Genomic DNA, 15,929 nt, shown 5'->3' with positions numbered 1-15,929 from the left:
CTGGTATACACCGTCAAAACATAATTAAATGCTTTCATAGATAAAATAAAGGACTCGCCGTATGAAGAAGACTCACAGAAATCATTAGGCTGTTTAAGTCCTCTTGTACCTTTTAAGAGTTGTACAGCTGTATTCAGCCCTGTGCTCTCCAGTTTGCCCTTAACTAATCAGATTCCCTCGCTTGAATACTGCCCATGTATTGGTAGCTGAAAAGGTGGATATATAATGAGTACTCTAAACATAGAAGGGCTTGAGAAGTGAAAGCACTCAGAGACCAGCAAAAGTAAGCCTTCTTATTCTGTTATACTCTAAGTACAGAGAATTATACACCTCATACTTACCTCTTTTCTTTTTCTTTCCGCCTTGTAATGTTTTGAAACTCCGCACAGGTCATAGTCGGTGTCAGAATATCAACAATGAACTTCAGGTGTATGTTTAATGAAATAAATATTCTTTAACAACTTATTTTCCTCTTTCTCTTTTCTTTCCCTCAACTTTACCATCATCACGTCTCAATCCCAGGGTGCATTGCTTCCATTACCTGATCCCTCTGACTAAGCAAGGTAATTATGCCATCGTGGCTAATGTGGAGAGCATGGACTACGACCCTCTGGTGGTGAAACTAAACAAGGACGTCTCAGCCATCGAGGAGGCCATGGGGGCAGCCCTGCAGCAGCACAAGTTCCAGTACATCTTTGAAGGTCAGCACGGAGCCCCTCTTCTTCTGTGCCCCTTCTCTCTGTTAATTCTGCTCTGCGTTGATCAGACGACCATTATCTTCCCTCTCACTAGGTCTTGGTCATTTGATCTCCTGTATTCTGATCAACGGGGCTCAGTACTTTAAGAGGATCAGCGAGTCTGGTATTAAGAAGATGTGCAGGAACATCTTTGTCCTACAGCAGAACCTCACCAACATCACCATGTCTCGGGAGGCCGATCTCGACTTCGCCAGGTAAGAATCTTAACACATATATAGCCACAGTGAAGTTCACCTGGAGCTGTTTTTTTGGGCAGGTTTGTTAAGGCTCTTAAGCTTGGACTAAGTAGCTGCAGGCACATGCAGGTCCTTAAAAAGCTTTAAGATGTCTTCAATTCAATTTTAAGACAGACATATTATCTAATTTCATTTATCCATTCTTTAATTTCTTTTCGTCAAAGTGAGTGAAGCTCTCCTGTTACAAAACCTCACTTACCTGTTGGCAAAATGTAGATTAAAGGAGACATATTATGCTCATTGTCAGGTTCATCATTTTATTTTAGGTTACTGCTAGAATAGATTTACATGCAATAGTGCTCAAAAAACACATTGGTTTTCTCATATTTTCCAGTGCTGCTGCTCTGTCTGAAACGCTCTGTTTTAGCTCCTGTCTCTTTAAAGCTCCCCTTCCCGAATACCCAGTCTGCTCTGATTGGTGAGCTCACACACGCTTGAGCCAGCACCGCACACATCGACAGAGAAGCCATGCTAAATCGATTCTTACGTGCCAAACTGGCCGCTAGGCATAAATTACAGAAATGGGTGACACGGTGACGTAGTGTGATGTCACAAAGTCACGTAATTAAAGGCAAGACAACTGACGAGGCGTTTCAGGAGCAGTGTTTTCTGTGGGAGAGTGGAACTTGAACTGTTGGTGCAGAGTTTGACCTTTCTAACTTTTAAGATCCTTAACATGCACAAAAATCAAAAAAGTGTCGTAGTACTCCTTTAACCTAACTCACTCCTACATAAAACCTATCTCTGCATGAGACCTTTAAACTTAATCACAGTGCTTGAATAAGAAAAAGAGAATTTTTCCATCTTAAATTTGGTTAAAAAGTATCTTGAAAACGTCTTAAAAAGCGTCAAATTTAAATGTCTGATATCTGTAGACCTCCTGTCTCTAAAATCCTTAGGCCATTTTCTTCATAATAATAATCTTCTATTAAAATTAAGACATATTCATGTGTTGGAACTGAAGGAGGATCATCTTTGTAATATTTCTAAATTATGTATCAAATAAAAAGTTGAAAAATACTTACTGGCTGATGATAAGTTTCTCAGTTTAATCAGTTGATGTATTGGTCCAGGCGTGCACAGTGTCTTCAAGTTCAGACAGCACAATGTTGATGCAAGAGGCAGACAGATGGTCAAACAGATTGTCAACCACACTGTGTGTCCGTGTGTGTGCGCGCAGTTGTTGGTGTTTATTTCTTATTCATACGTTTATATTTTGTGAGTCTACCTGCTGGTGCCCAGTGCTGTCCAGCCCTGACAGGCATGGGGGAAATCAGCGCTCGGATATCTTTGTGAAAAAGAGGGAGGGAGGGAACGGGAGGGCAGAAAGGGAGAAGAAGCGCAATTCATAGTATTCATGTGATATTTTTTTTCTCTTTCAGAAGCTTGTGTCCTTGACAGGAGAGAATGTGTGAGAGCAGGGGTGATGGAGAAGGAAGGGAGGGCTTAGGGGGAGGAAAATTGAAAAAAAAAAACTAAGTGAAAGGAAGTTATAGAAATGATGTCTTTCACAGGAAAAGGCATTGAATTGACTTGGAGTAGACGGCATGGATAGAAGATGGAGCACAGTAGAGTGAGAGATGAAAGCGAGAAGGGTACAGACAGAGAGAAAGGGAAGAAAATGAGGCGGAAAGTATGAGAGGAGAAAAACTTTTTCAAGTTGGTTTTCAAATATTACCACATTGTTTTCAGCTGTCGATGTGTATCAGCGTCTTTCCATTCTCAAAAGCAAAACGAGAAGTATAATTGCTCCTTTAGAAAAATAAATAAACATACAGTACGTCTGGGCATATATAGTTATCGATCTATTATTTCCTGGTTTTAAAGGCTGCATTACAGTAAAGTGATATAATTACTGATAATCATTTATTAAAAATCACATTGTGTTAATATTTTGTGAAAGTGCCAATAGTCATCCCCATGATATTGTTTTAGTATCAAGATATTTGGTCAAAAATATCGAGATATACGTGTTTGTTCCACAGTCCTTGCCATTTATGGTGATAAAAATATGACTTAATACATTTAAAATTGTTCCAAAAACACAAGGTTTTTGACATGCTCCTTACATTACCGGATATTTTGCTATTAAGACCTGCTGAAAAGCCAACATTCAGGTTCTCTTTATTCTCATTTTTTTGGCAACATGTCAACCATCTGTTAACACACTTCTGCTAACCTTTTCACTTTTAATATTTGTTGTCATAAAATGTGTTTTCCCATTTCTGCCATGTTGGGTTAATTAGCTTCTTTTCACAGCTCTTAGATCTTAGATCTTTTTCGAGGGTGTTATATGTTTGAGAGTGGTTATGTGTCTATGTGCTGTCTGTGTTTGGACATTTGTAGTACAGTACGCCGGTATTGCAAGCCAAGTTTCCCTTCAGGAAAAAAAAAACCCCAAAAAACAAAGAAGTAAACTGAAATGACCTGAACTGTACTGGATGTAGAGGACCATTGATTAGTATGTTATTTCTACCCTCTGTCAACTTTGATTATGGAGAAATGCCAGCGATGGCTCTTGTGTCTTTTCTCTCTTTCTGCCGCTCTCACTGATTACGAGGCGTGGGTGGTGTGGAGGTGTTGATTGGGAATTGCAGAGCACATTGTTTACAAATTCATGGCTTTTCGGATTGGCCGGCCTCCGGCTCCTAGACACACCAACTCTTGCAAAACACACATACACGCAACCTCATACGCACATGTAATATGTACCCCTCGCTCTCATCCATGCGCACAAACTCAGCCAAGCCAATCACCATATTTATGTTTAGGACATGAATATTCACAAAGTGTGCTATGCAGCTCACACCTGCAAGCAGGGGTGACCATATTAGAAAATATGATGATATGAATAAGGTTAAATTATGCATTTTAGGGTTACCCAAAAAGCCACAAATAATACGCCTAGGCTTCCACTTCAATTGACTCTAATAAACAATAACTTCTAACATGGTTTAATTATAACATACATGGCAGACTGTACGCAGTATGTGCATTGTCATTCTACCTGTAAAACCTAGAATCTGATGTTCAAATCTAAAATAATCTTTCTGGCTGAGGTTACGTGAGCTTATTAAATGGAACATTGTAAAAAGGAAATGATCTAAAAGAAATATTATGTAAGTGTTTCAGCCCCTCCAACAGATCATGTCTTTTTAATGAAGTGAAACAGCCATTTACTGTATAAAATATGGATGTAGTTTCTGCATCTGTAACTGAAGTGCCTTGAAGCTGCAGTCTTTCCATTATCCAGCAGGGGGCAACTCCACTGGTTTCAAAGGGAAGTCTGATTGTATGTAGGCTTACGAGAAAATGACCGTATTTCTCACTTGATTTATTCCATCAGTAAGCAGTGTCCTGATATGTTTATGGTCTCAATCACTAGTTTCAGGTCTTCTTCGATACAGGATGGTTTTCATTTTGTAAATTATGGTCCCTTTCAGAGTAAAATAGACGATAGACCTTGGTATGCTTGAGGGCATGGCTACCTTGTGATTGACAAGTAGCTACCACGGCATGTCCTCAGGTTCTCACTCCCAATCACAATATCCTCAGCAGCTCCACCCTCCTGTCCAAATATGGTCACCTCTGGCTCCAAAAAACCAAGAAGATGACTGCAACGACGTCAGACTCGAGGCTTCAATACATACCGTGTGTCAAACATTTTGAAACAGTTTTCTTGTTAAGATATTGAGAAGACTAACATTGGCCAGGCAGAATTATAAGTGAAAAAACAGTCCGATGAAGAGACTCTAAGAACAGAATATTCATCACTATTTTATTACCACCTATGGAGAAACAAGAGCAAAATGAGGAAAGGAAGTAATCGCAGCAGGAAGCTGGCTTTTGTGGAAGGCTGCAGATGCTTGCCAATGTGTGTGCTTTTATGTTCCTATATATGTGTGTGTGTGTGTGTGTGTGTGTGTGTGTGTGTGTGTGTGTGTGTGCTTGTGAGTGTGTTTTGGCTGTATTTTGCCTCTGAGTGCCTGTGTGGGAAAGGGAGAGGCGAGAAAGACCTGGACAAGGGCACAGTAATAACCATTGATCTGAGTTAAAACTAAGGAGAGGCCCGGTAACCAGCACTGCAGAACTCATGAAGACACACACACACACAAGCACACACACACACACACACACAGACACACACACACACACACACACACACACACAGTGACTCTCTCTTACACACACACTCTCACTCCTCTCTCTCCTAGATTGTGAAGAAGGATGGGGAAACAGTGCCACCTTGTGGATGACTCCATGTTTTTGACAGTATAAAACCTACAGTATGTCAATTGTTAAGGTTGCTCATTTATGTGTGTGTGAGTGTGTGCGTTGGTATGGCAAGGTCCTATGGCGGTCTCTTGTCTCTCAGTCAGAAGTTTGGCAGCGATATCAGCTCGTGGGTCAAGGTCAAGCACACACACACACACACACACACACATACACAGCTCAACACTGACACACACAGACCATCTGCTCAGAAACAGTTCAGCAGCTCCGGCCTGTTCTGCAGAACTGTGTGTCACTGCAATGTCACATCTGTGTGTACTGTGTGCATGTATGTGTGTCTCTGTATTGACTGCACCTTCAACCTTGTCACTGCATTGATCTCCTCTCATTGTGTTATACATCCACCTCCCTCCCTCTCTGTCTCTTCGTCTCTTTATGCTGTTTTCTGGTTTCTTGACAGATGCAGTGATGAGATAAAGGGGATGCTTTTATTTTGAAAAGCCCAGATGCCACGTAGTTGGCAAGAAAACACATCAACAAAACTTTGTGTTGCCTGGCAACAGTCCACTCCGGCCTATGAGAAATTTTGATCTGGCAGCGGATTTAATAACCTTAAATAAATACAGATCTAGCATAATTAGCTTTCGCTGCGATTAGAATCTCAGCACGTATTGTTTGCTGCCCAGCTAAGTTAGCAAGTGATGGAAAAACCTTGAAAAACTGTCTGTTTTTTTTTAATGATGCAAGTATTTGCAACTTTTTTTGTTTTTCTTTTTCCTGTTATCAAGTTCTATTATGCTCTGCACACGTCCTGATGCTACACGTCCTCTTGATCAACTAATCGTTTCAGCTCTAGTGGCTAAAGTACGACTTGAACCATCTCCGTTGGTTTCCAAAACATAGGATAGGAGCACAGGTACCACACACCACTGATGCTGTGTGTCCTACACAAAATCTTAATGTAAACAAATGTATACCTGCTTGTCTGTTTAAATATCTTCTATGTCTGGCACAGACACATTCTGAAGTATGTTTTCCAGACATGACAAACTCATAACACCTACTCACTACCACAAATACACACAGTGGAGCGCCGCGCTGCCCAGTGACCCGTGTAGGCAGGTTGTGGGGCTGTCATAACATCCCTAGCTAACTCGTAAGCCCCTTAGCCTGTAGCTAGGCTAAACACCAGTCTGACAGGCTCAATGTGGAGATGCCCCAGAGTTCAGGCCATCGCACCCACCTGTCTGCTTCTGGAAATTACCAACATGTGCGGGTTTACATGTGTGAATTGTACAACAGCCCTGTGTAGTCCCGAAGTGAACCGCCCCAGCCTCGGCGTGTCTCTAAATTTCCGTGTGTGCGCATCCGCAAATAAACTGTCTTTGGTTTTGTGTGTGTGTGTGTATATCTGAACCCCAGTGTGTGTGTGTGTCGAGGTGACAGGCTGGTGTGTCTACAGAGAATGTGGTAATAAGTACAGTTGACGGCCGTGTCAGGAGGTAGTGGGTGTCAACAGATAAAACTGTTTGTATTTAGGCCTGGCTTCGGTACACTGTCACTTCGCTCGGCTTCTGTCTCCCTTCCTGTCACCTTGTGTCTCTCTCTTTATCTCTCTCTTCCTCCTCTCTCAGTCCCCTTTGCTTCATTTTTCTCTCACTCTCTTTTTTCTTTTTGCTACCGTCCAACCACCTGCACCGCCTCTGCTGAATTGTTATTCTCTCCCCCCTTCTTCCTCCAGCCCCTCCCTTCCTCTGCCCCTTTTTTCTGTTTGTGCATGCGCAAAATGCGGTATGATGAGACTGGTCTTTGCTGATGAAGCCTGTCTATCCGTGCTGTCTGTGTGTGTTTATGATGACGCTGGTCTTTGCTGATGAAGCCAGTGAGAGTGTGTGTATGTGTGTGTGTGTTGTGCGTGGCGCAGCATGATGGGACTGGTCTTTGCTGATGAAGCTTTAGTCTCAGTGTCTCTGCAGACCTTTCCTCATTACCAGAGGAGAGACAATTGCACTGCCTTGGAGGGAAAGAGAGACAGAGGGAGGCCAGGGGAGGGAGAGTTTGGAGGGAGATGGAAAATAGATAGATGGATGGAGGATGGATGTAAAGACTTAGACTACATCCGTGAAGATTTGGGAATTGCACAATTAGTGGTCGCTTAATCGTTGCTCCTTTACTTATCAGCACCAGACATACTAGTGTCATAATTTGCACTTAAATGTCATGTCTTCCCAGTCAAATGTTTATTTCTAAACAACAAGCATCTATTTAATCTCATTAAAAAACAAGGCAGCATTTACATTAACTACATTTTCATTTTCAGTTTTCAAGCATATCAAAGCGGAAGAATGAACTTCTTAATCACCATATTAGAAACCCTAGTAGATGTGCAGTTTTGCCGCAGCTGAGATCGGTTAGGAGACAAAGGCTTTCAGGGAACACAAGTTTTCCAGGCACACAGCAGTCAAAAATAATGACTGTCGGAGCAGTGATGGAAAGATTTCTTACTGTATAGTAAGTATATCGGATTGTGCATTGAAAGCTGCTCAGCTCACAGTGTAACATGGAGAGGGGAAGCCAATAGGGCTGAAAATTATGATGATTCCTTCTTCATTAATCTCAAGTCAATTATTTTCTGAATTAATCGATTGGTTATTTGGTCTATAAAATGTAAGAAAATGGTGAAAAATGTAAAAGCAAAAGTTTTTTGACTACAACCAAAAAATGTTCACTTAGCCGTCATGGAGGAGTAAAGCAACCAGAAAATATTTACATTTAAGAAGCTGGAATCAGAGAATATTGACTTTTTTACTCTAACTAATTAATCAAGTATCAAAAAGTTAGCAATTAATTTGATAGGTGACAACTAATCGAATAATTGTTGCAGCTCAAGTAAGCATCTCACATCTGATCTTGAGGGGTGTCATGTTACCGAGGCACTGTTATACTATCATAACAGAGTTGGCTGACCAAGTAATAATGATAACACCAAAACTTAAAATGAGTGATCATATTGATGGTAAGAGAAAGATTTTAAGCCTTGACTTTACTGCCAAACTTCCCCTAACCAGGCTTAAAAATTGTTTACAGGAAAAATAGTTTCATCACTAAAATAGGAAGCCAGGGTTTTGAAATGTATCGACTTTGGGGACCATTTAGGAAAAACACTGTTTTTTGGATGTCAAAAACATCCATTTAATGTGGGTAGGGAGCTAAAACAGAGAGAAAAAGATGCCTTTTTTAAAACAGCATCCTGCAACAGAGCCTTGTTGTTGGTGTCAGCAGCCCCGGCATCTGTTTCTGCAGCAACAAGTCTTGGTTCCAGCTGATGGAGCGGATCATCCACAGAGTCTCTCAACCTTCCTGCTCCTCCTCCTCCTCCTTCCTCACCTCATCTCTCCCGCACTAACTAATGTGTTGTTCCAAACGCGCTGACAGAGGCAGCCTGTAATGGCCTTAATATTGTACACACTGGAAATGAGGGGGAATTAATTGTGCTGATTCTTGTTTTTCTTCTCTGTCTTTGTCTTTTTCCCACCCGCTGTCCCTCTTTCCCTCATTCTCTCTCTAGTGCCATTGACATACATATCTGTCTGGCCTGTGCTGCATGCACGCATCATAAATCTACTTAATATTCTTTGTATATGAGGGAAGGGGGGGGCGGCTAATTAAAATTTAATAGAAAGCGCACCATGGAGGCATGTTGCTGCGTGCACACACACGAAGTTCTGCTCATTTAGATTGGACTTGCGGTGGAGGCAGGTGGAAATTGGTAAAATTAGCGTGCGGCGTGTGTGTGTGTGTGTAGAGGGAGAGGGTAACTGAGGTCCATAAATAAAGACTTTAAGGAAGAGAACAAACAAAGCAACAATTTACTTTGGTTTTGCAGGTTTCATTAACTAGCTCTATCTTTAACAGATGAAAAAGAAGTGTTTGTGTGTGTGTTCGTGTTTGTGTGTTAGCGTAGGTGTGTCGCTGGGGGTTCTCTCTTGATGGTGGGGCGCCAAGAGATTTTAATCTTATTAACAGCCCTTACCCTGTTTGGCAAATGGCTTTCCAACTGCTTGGGTAATGAACTGTTTGAAAGTGTTTTCAGTGCACACTAACATACATCACTCAGACACATACAAAGATAGACACACACACACACACACACAAGGTAACACACAAACACTCTTTACACTGCCTTCTCTCTCTGAAGCAGCCCCCTCCCCTTTGTACTGAACAGAGGCCAGATTGCCAGCTGTCCTCACGACTCAGACACACACACACACGCACAGACTAACAACCAGCTGACAGTCTAGCACACTGTCGAACTGTGGTTTGATATGAGATGCTACAGAAAGAAACTGCACTGTGGATATAGTCGCCCGTCATCAGTTATAAATGAGCATCAGTAGAAATGCCTTTAACAAATCCTGTGTGGGATTTGTCCCGAATGCATCGCTGCCAAGTGAATTATAGTTGCTATTATACTGTAGTTAAGCCCTGTTTTATAGCAGTGATGAGGTGTTTTTTTTTATTTCCACTTGCAGGCTGCTGCATCAACAGATGGATTCCAAAGCTTTCAGGCTACTTTTGCTATTTTAACTGACAAATTGCGGGTTGTTTTTTTTTTTAACAGGAGAAAAATGTCCAAACAGAATTTGGTGCCTGTCAAAGTGGTCACAGTCATAATTTCTGTTTGTTAGCAGGGATGTTTGTTGTTAATTTCCCACTGTGTGCATAACTTACTATTCTAGCAGACGGGATTTCTTAATTGAAAGAGGGAGCTGAGTCTTAAAACTTGTCAGTCATTTCAGCCTACACATATTCAACAAAAACAACAAGGACTTGGAGGGATTTTGTTCTGGGAGCTGCAACCAGCAGCTGTATAGGTTGCTCTGATGGATGGGCTGAAGTCACAGTTTTTGCTTTGAAATTTGCTATGAAGTTTGTGAAGGTGTGTGTTTGTCTTGACAATTGCTTTTGACCTGTACCTGTAATAGCCGGGCTTTTTACTAGAAAAGACTCTGTAGAGCGCTGTGTTAATTTATTGTTAATGCAAAGTAAACATTTCCTACAGCTGCAGGTTCACATTAAAAGCATTTAACTGGTGAAACATGAGTTGACTTAGCACTTACTGCCATCTTTCATCAAAAATCTGTCTATAGGGCAACATAACATTCATTTTTGGGCATGTATTGGCAGCGGATCAATTTTGAATATGTCAGGGAGTAGTTTTATACAGTCCGTGGAGTAATGGAACAAGAAGGAGCTGTTAGATGAAGAGCTGCAGGCAACGGGCTGCACACCTCCAACTTCTCAGTGAGGTAACCAACTCCTTTTCCCTCATAAACATTATTAGGTTCCTTATTAAAATTTTAAAAATTGGGTTTAAATCCAGTATATTTCCTTGTAGATTGCCAATGTGAGTGGCCTATCGCAACAAGGTGGATAACTTCCAAATGGATTCACTGACTTGCACAAGATTTTGATTTTCAAGAGCCAAAGGACAGCTGACTAACTGCTCATGCCAGCTGGCTAAAAGGGGGGTGGAGTACTGGACGTGGCCTATAACAAAAAGGCTAATCCATCACACAGAGAGACACACTCACATTCACAACGATAGACAATGTAGAGCCCAAATAATGTAATTGCTTAGCAAATAGTTGCAGAACCAAAAAGAACAAACTAAACTGTAAACACACATCTACTTCACTGAAAATGATGCCCTTTCAGATAGTTAGAATCAGTTTCAGGTAGCCAACTGCAGTTTCTACTGTGTTTATTGCTCTGTTCAAAATCAACAGTTGCTTTCCTCTCCTAAGCTGTTTCCCATTGAGAGAAAGGAGGGAAGCCTTCTGTTCAAAGTGTCTCCCCTCAACAAAAGGATTCTTTCTGTTTTCTTCTTTTTTTGTTTTCCTTATATTTGTTTTTCCCCATTAGATCAAATAACCAGGTGATTTGCCTCAAGCGTGCAGGTAATCGCTGGGTCTTGGGAATTAAATGGTAATGCTTTCGAGCGAGTGTTTTGCTGTACTAATGTTTAGACAAACACAAATATGCTCCTCACTTCAGGAAACCACAAGTGGGATCCATCTTTTTCCCCGCTCACTTCTCGCTTGCCCCCGGTTAAGGAGTGAACCATTGTGACCTTCATCAATATTGACGAGCTTTTTCTTGAAATGAGCTCAGAGATGGAAAAATGAAGAAGACCTTGGAGAGAAATTGAGAGCAGGATGGAGAGTGAGACAGAATGCAAATGCTTCGTTGGCCAAGGGCATTACTTGTAAGGGGAAGGCCAAAAAACAGATATTATGCACCCTTATTCTTCACTCATCTCTTCCGTCATCACTCTTTTCCTATTCCCTGTATCTCTCTATCACCATCCCATTCATTGTACCCCTCATCTTTTTTTTTTTACCGTAGAATCTCTAAAATGACAGCACATAAAACACCTTGGAACAGAAGCTCCCTGAGCGCTCATTAACGCCTCGTTAGTACTGAAAAGGATCATCTCAAGAAGGGAATGGGTCTTGGATGGGTGGAGGAGCTCAACAAATGAGATAAAAATATCTTTTCTTACCCAGGAGTCTTTTTACGGTGCCATATCAAAAATCACTAAAGATTTGAATCCATTTACTTTCATCTTCCTCTGGCACAATTGAGAGCTTAACCCTCTTTTCCTCGAGATGCTTTGATGGACATAATTATAAATCACCCTTTTCTCTACTGTTGCGCAAAGAAAGATTCGGAAACAGATGGACTTTCTTCAGCCATGTCCGAGCTACAGTTATCTCTTTTTACTGAACGACTGGCATCTGCCCTTGGCTAAGGTGGCCAATTTATGCTAGGAAGGGAAGCTTCTTCAGCCCAACATTCAGAGTGTCACACAGAGACAAGCTCATTAAAATACATACATTGCTTATACATGAACTGATACTCTTGTTACACGGGGAGCCAGTAATGCCATGTCTAGACATGAGGCATAGCAGGATGTTAGCAGAGCAGCTAGTCAGTCCCACGTCTAAACAACTTGGCTGGTAAATCTCACATCGTCTGCATTTTGCTGCTCCTGTTTGTGTTTGAGAGCACCTCACACACACTCAAACACACAAACAAATATTCTCCAAAGTTTTGACCTGTTTTGCCCCTTAGCGGGAAAAAAAAGGGTCCGTCCCGCATCCCAACACTCTCCTGTGCATAACTTTACCTCCAGCTGTACTTTCTACACAGGAATGTGTAAATTATCTTTGTGACAAGTTGCTTTTTCTTTTCATTTTTTTTTTTTGCCAAATATTGTCTACTCTTCGGTGAAATTGTTTTAATGAGTAATGCATCCTATGCTCGCACACACAGCAGGTCTACCTTTAAATATTCAGTAAAAATAAAGAAAGACAGACACAGTCTCTCTTCAGTTCTGTCTGGCACATTTGATCTGTACGTCTGATATTTTAGTCACAAGTGTGAAGTGCGTGTTATTCACATATACTCCCTTTCCCTTTGTGCTCCTTATATATCAGTATGTACTCCGTGATCTTTTTCAAATGGCCCATAGTGGCATTAGGTCCTGGTTAAAGAGCTATTAATTCCACACACACCTCCTTCCTGTTTTGGCCCTGTCAACAGTGTTTCATTAAAGCGGTATCACTAGTTTGTAGCCGGCGAATGTTTTACCTCTACCTTTGGCTCTCGGTGGTGGCAAGGGTGAGGTCCTTGAAGTCCTTTTTAAGGAAATTGGGCTTGACAGCAACAGCAGTTAGTTTGGCTTTTGTGCTCTCCCCTTTGTTGTTGTTGCCCCTTTTGATTCTGCTCTGGAAAAATGCAAAACAGAGGAATATAAAGTGTTATTAACTGTTTTTTTTCTTTCTCTCCCTCGCTTCCCCTTTTCTTTACTCTTTTCCTCTCTCTTCTCATTTTCCTCAACCATAACCTCCCGCCGACCTCCCCCTCACTTCATTCCTCAAACCTCTCCATGCAGGCAGTACTACGAGATGCTGTACAACACTGCAGATGAGCTGCTGAATCTGGTGGTGGACCAGGGCGTCCGCTACACAGAGCTGGAGTACATCAACGCCCTGTCTTTGCTCCATCGCAGCCAGACAGGCGTAGGGGACCTGAGCACCCAAAACATCCGGCTGCAGAGGCTGAAGGAGATCATCTGTGAGCAGGCGGCCATCAAACAGGCCACCAAGGACAAGAAGATCACTACGGTGTAAAGATAAAACAGGACAGGGTTCAGAGGGGGGTTGAGTTGCCTGGAAATCACCTGCACATTTTTGTTTCCCCTCCCTCTGATCCGTCTAGCAGGAACATGTGCAGTGGATAATTGGGTCATATATGCAAGAGTAAAGACTGATAGAGGAAAAACTGGGAAGAATTGGGTTAGAAAACACTGAAATAAAGGCTTGCTCTAGACATGGATCATAATGTGTGAAATCTGTCGATGGAGAGTGTGTCTTCTCCATTTTATCTCGCCTGGTGTGATAAAAGTCATTGTAGTCGAGGGTTGACACAGATTTCTTCCAAACTCTGGGCATGTATATTATATATATATATATATATATATAAGCGTATGCTGCACTGACTCACTCTAATTGGGAAGCCAGGTGACAGCCAACACAACTGCAAACTTTGCAAGTCTAGTTCTCCATGTATCTATGTCATAAGGTAACCTGTATTGTCAATTTGCGCTTTTTAAAAGACACGACAAATGCAGCACTCGCGCTCTGTCTCCAGCAGCCCCCCTCCACCCCATACTCACTATGACTCCTGTGCCAGATAAAAGGCGATTGTCTTGGACACTCACCCAAACTTAGGCCCCATCTCATCTCATTTTCCTATTAGATCTAAACTGCTGCTCTCAATTACACCTCTATCTCTCCTCTCCTGGCAGCCCCATGGGCCCACTGATTCTGTCTGCAATAACAGATGCCAGATTAGACTGTCTGAATGAGGCCACATCTCCCGCCTGCTGCCAATTTGGGTTGGTCCCGAAAGATTTCCCTAGCTGAGAATTGTATCATATCTATGGCTGTTAAAAATCTGTTTATCTGTCTTTTTTTTCCTTAGAGTTGCTATCAACTTGTGCGGCTAGTGTGGAAAGTTGCGAGTTGATCAACGTTTTTTACAAATTGGAAAGAAGAGACTCAATAATGAAGATATTTTTGCTGATTTCATTTTCATCCATCCGTGAAACAAGGTTTATTTCTATTATATTTTAAGTCAAGTGGAAAGACTTTGTGTGTTAAGGAATATGTGTGGGAATACATTTCATCAGTCATACAAGCTCTGATTCTGAGTCTCTTAAAGTGAACTAAAGATATAAACTCAAGAGACGATCACAAATCATTCCCCTCCCTGCAACCCTACGTGTTTTTTAGTTCATTAACTTGGGAGAGAAGTACTTAACGAGAGGAGGAGAGGGGGAACGGGAGCCTTGTCAATACAGAGGGCCCGGCGCTGGTCTCCCCGAAGCCCACAGAGCAATCCATCATAATGACACATAGGCTGGGATCGATGGGAAAACAACCGCGGAGCTGCTGAGGGGCTCGCCTACCACTCTGAAACGTACACTTGGTGTAAAATCTCAAATCTGCTCATTCAGCTGTTCACTTCAGAGCTACTTTTGTAATGTTATACATGGGAAACTTTAATACAATGTTAACCGACTGTGTCATGACACACAGATACTATTAAACTATTATCACGCTGTGCACACATAACCGATAAAAGTCCCAAAGGCTAATGTGTTGGGTATACTCTAGAAGCGTGACCCACTCCTGTTGTCCATGATTTTTATTCATGAGTAAAATACGTCAAATGTAATAAAGTTTCTGTTTTTATTTGGAGCCAAACTCAGCTCATCTGCTTTTTTATTTCATGTTTTTTCTTGACAGTGGACCTTTTATTTTGCACATTGTTAGATTATGTTTCAAGGAAGAATGATTTGAACTTGACATGAAAATATGTTTGTCTTGAACAAGTTGAAACAGCCTCATTATTCCTCTGTCTGATTGTTGAGTGTCACCTTATAAATGCTCGATAATTACTCTTAATAAAGCACACACGATTTGTCAACGCATACACTAATACACAGAAAAAATAAATCCTTCAAATTCCCGTCTTGTTTTGTTTTTGTTTTTTTGTACTGCTTTTTTTCCTGTCTTGGGTGATTGCATAACAGTCATATTTCCATTCGGGGAAGTTCAACTGACAAGAGTTCATATGCGCAGCAACACCTCCTCCACACACGACGGCACAGTCCATCGCTGTTTTGATGCACCTGGGGTGTTACCGCCTTATATCATATGAGCGAGACGGATCCAAGACCAACACTAGATGATGTACTTTACCTGACAGATGTGATGTGTGACATGGTTTGAAGCATGAAGTGCTCAGGTGCAGCATGGTGGAATCAGAAAAATAAACACAGACAGCATACCTCCTGAAGACTTGTGCTGTTGAATTTCATATCTGGTGCAATCTGGTGTGAGGTTTGCAAAGCCTGTGTTATAAGCCATATTTTGTATACTTTTATGGAGTCCTGAGCAAAAGGATGACCCAGAAGCTAAAATTTAAAATACATTATTGGAAACCTGAGTAGTCCCATGTTGATTTTCAGCCATTATGAACAGCATATTTCACAATGTTGTTCAACTGGTGATCAATAACATGAAATCTGTTTCTTGTCCAGCCAGTACTCCAAGTCAATGAACCTTTA

At 41.5% G+C, this 15,929-nt stretch overlaps 1 protein-coding gene across 1 annotated transcript in view; it reads left to right on the top strand.

Annotated features, from left to right (window-relative positions):
* exoc4 (exocyst complex component 4) overlaps positions 1-15,328 on the top strand; it is a 117,188-nt gene extending 101,860 nt beyond the window's left edge. The window contains exons 18-20 of the mRNA XM_084346304.1: positions 523-701; positions 793-952; positions 13,188-15,328. Of these exons, the coding sequence (XP_084202430.1) occupies positions 523-701; positions 793-952; positions 13,188-13,425 (577 nt within the window). The 3' untranslated portion in view covers positions 13,426-15,328. The remainder of the gene's footprint in view (positions 1-522; positions 702-792; positions 953-13,187) is intronic.
* Positions 15,329-15,929: the final 601 nt, after the last annotated feature.

This window comes from Pagrus pagrus (genome assembly GCF_965226575.1).
Source record: "Pagrus pagrus genome assembly, chromosome: 23".
NCBI lineage: Eukaryota > Metazoa > Chordata > Actinopteri > Spariformes > Sparidae > Pagrus > Pagrus pagrus.
This window is presented reverse-complemented; position numbering and strand designations above follow the sequence as displayed.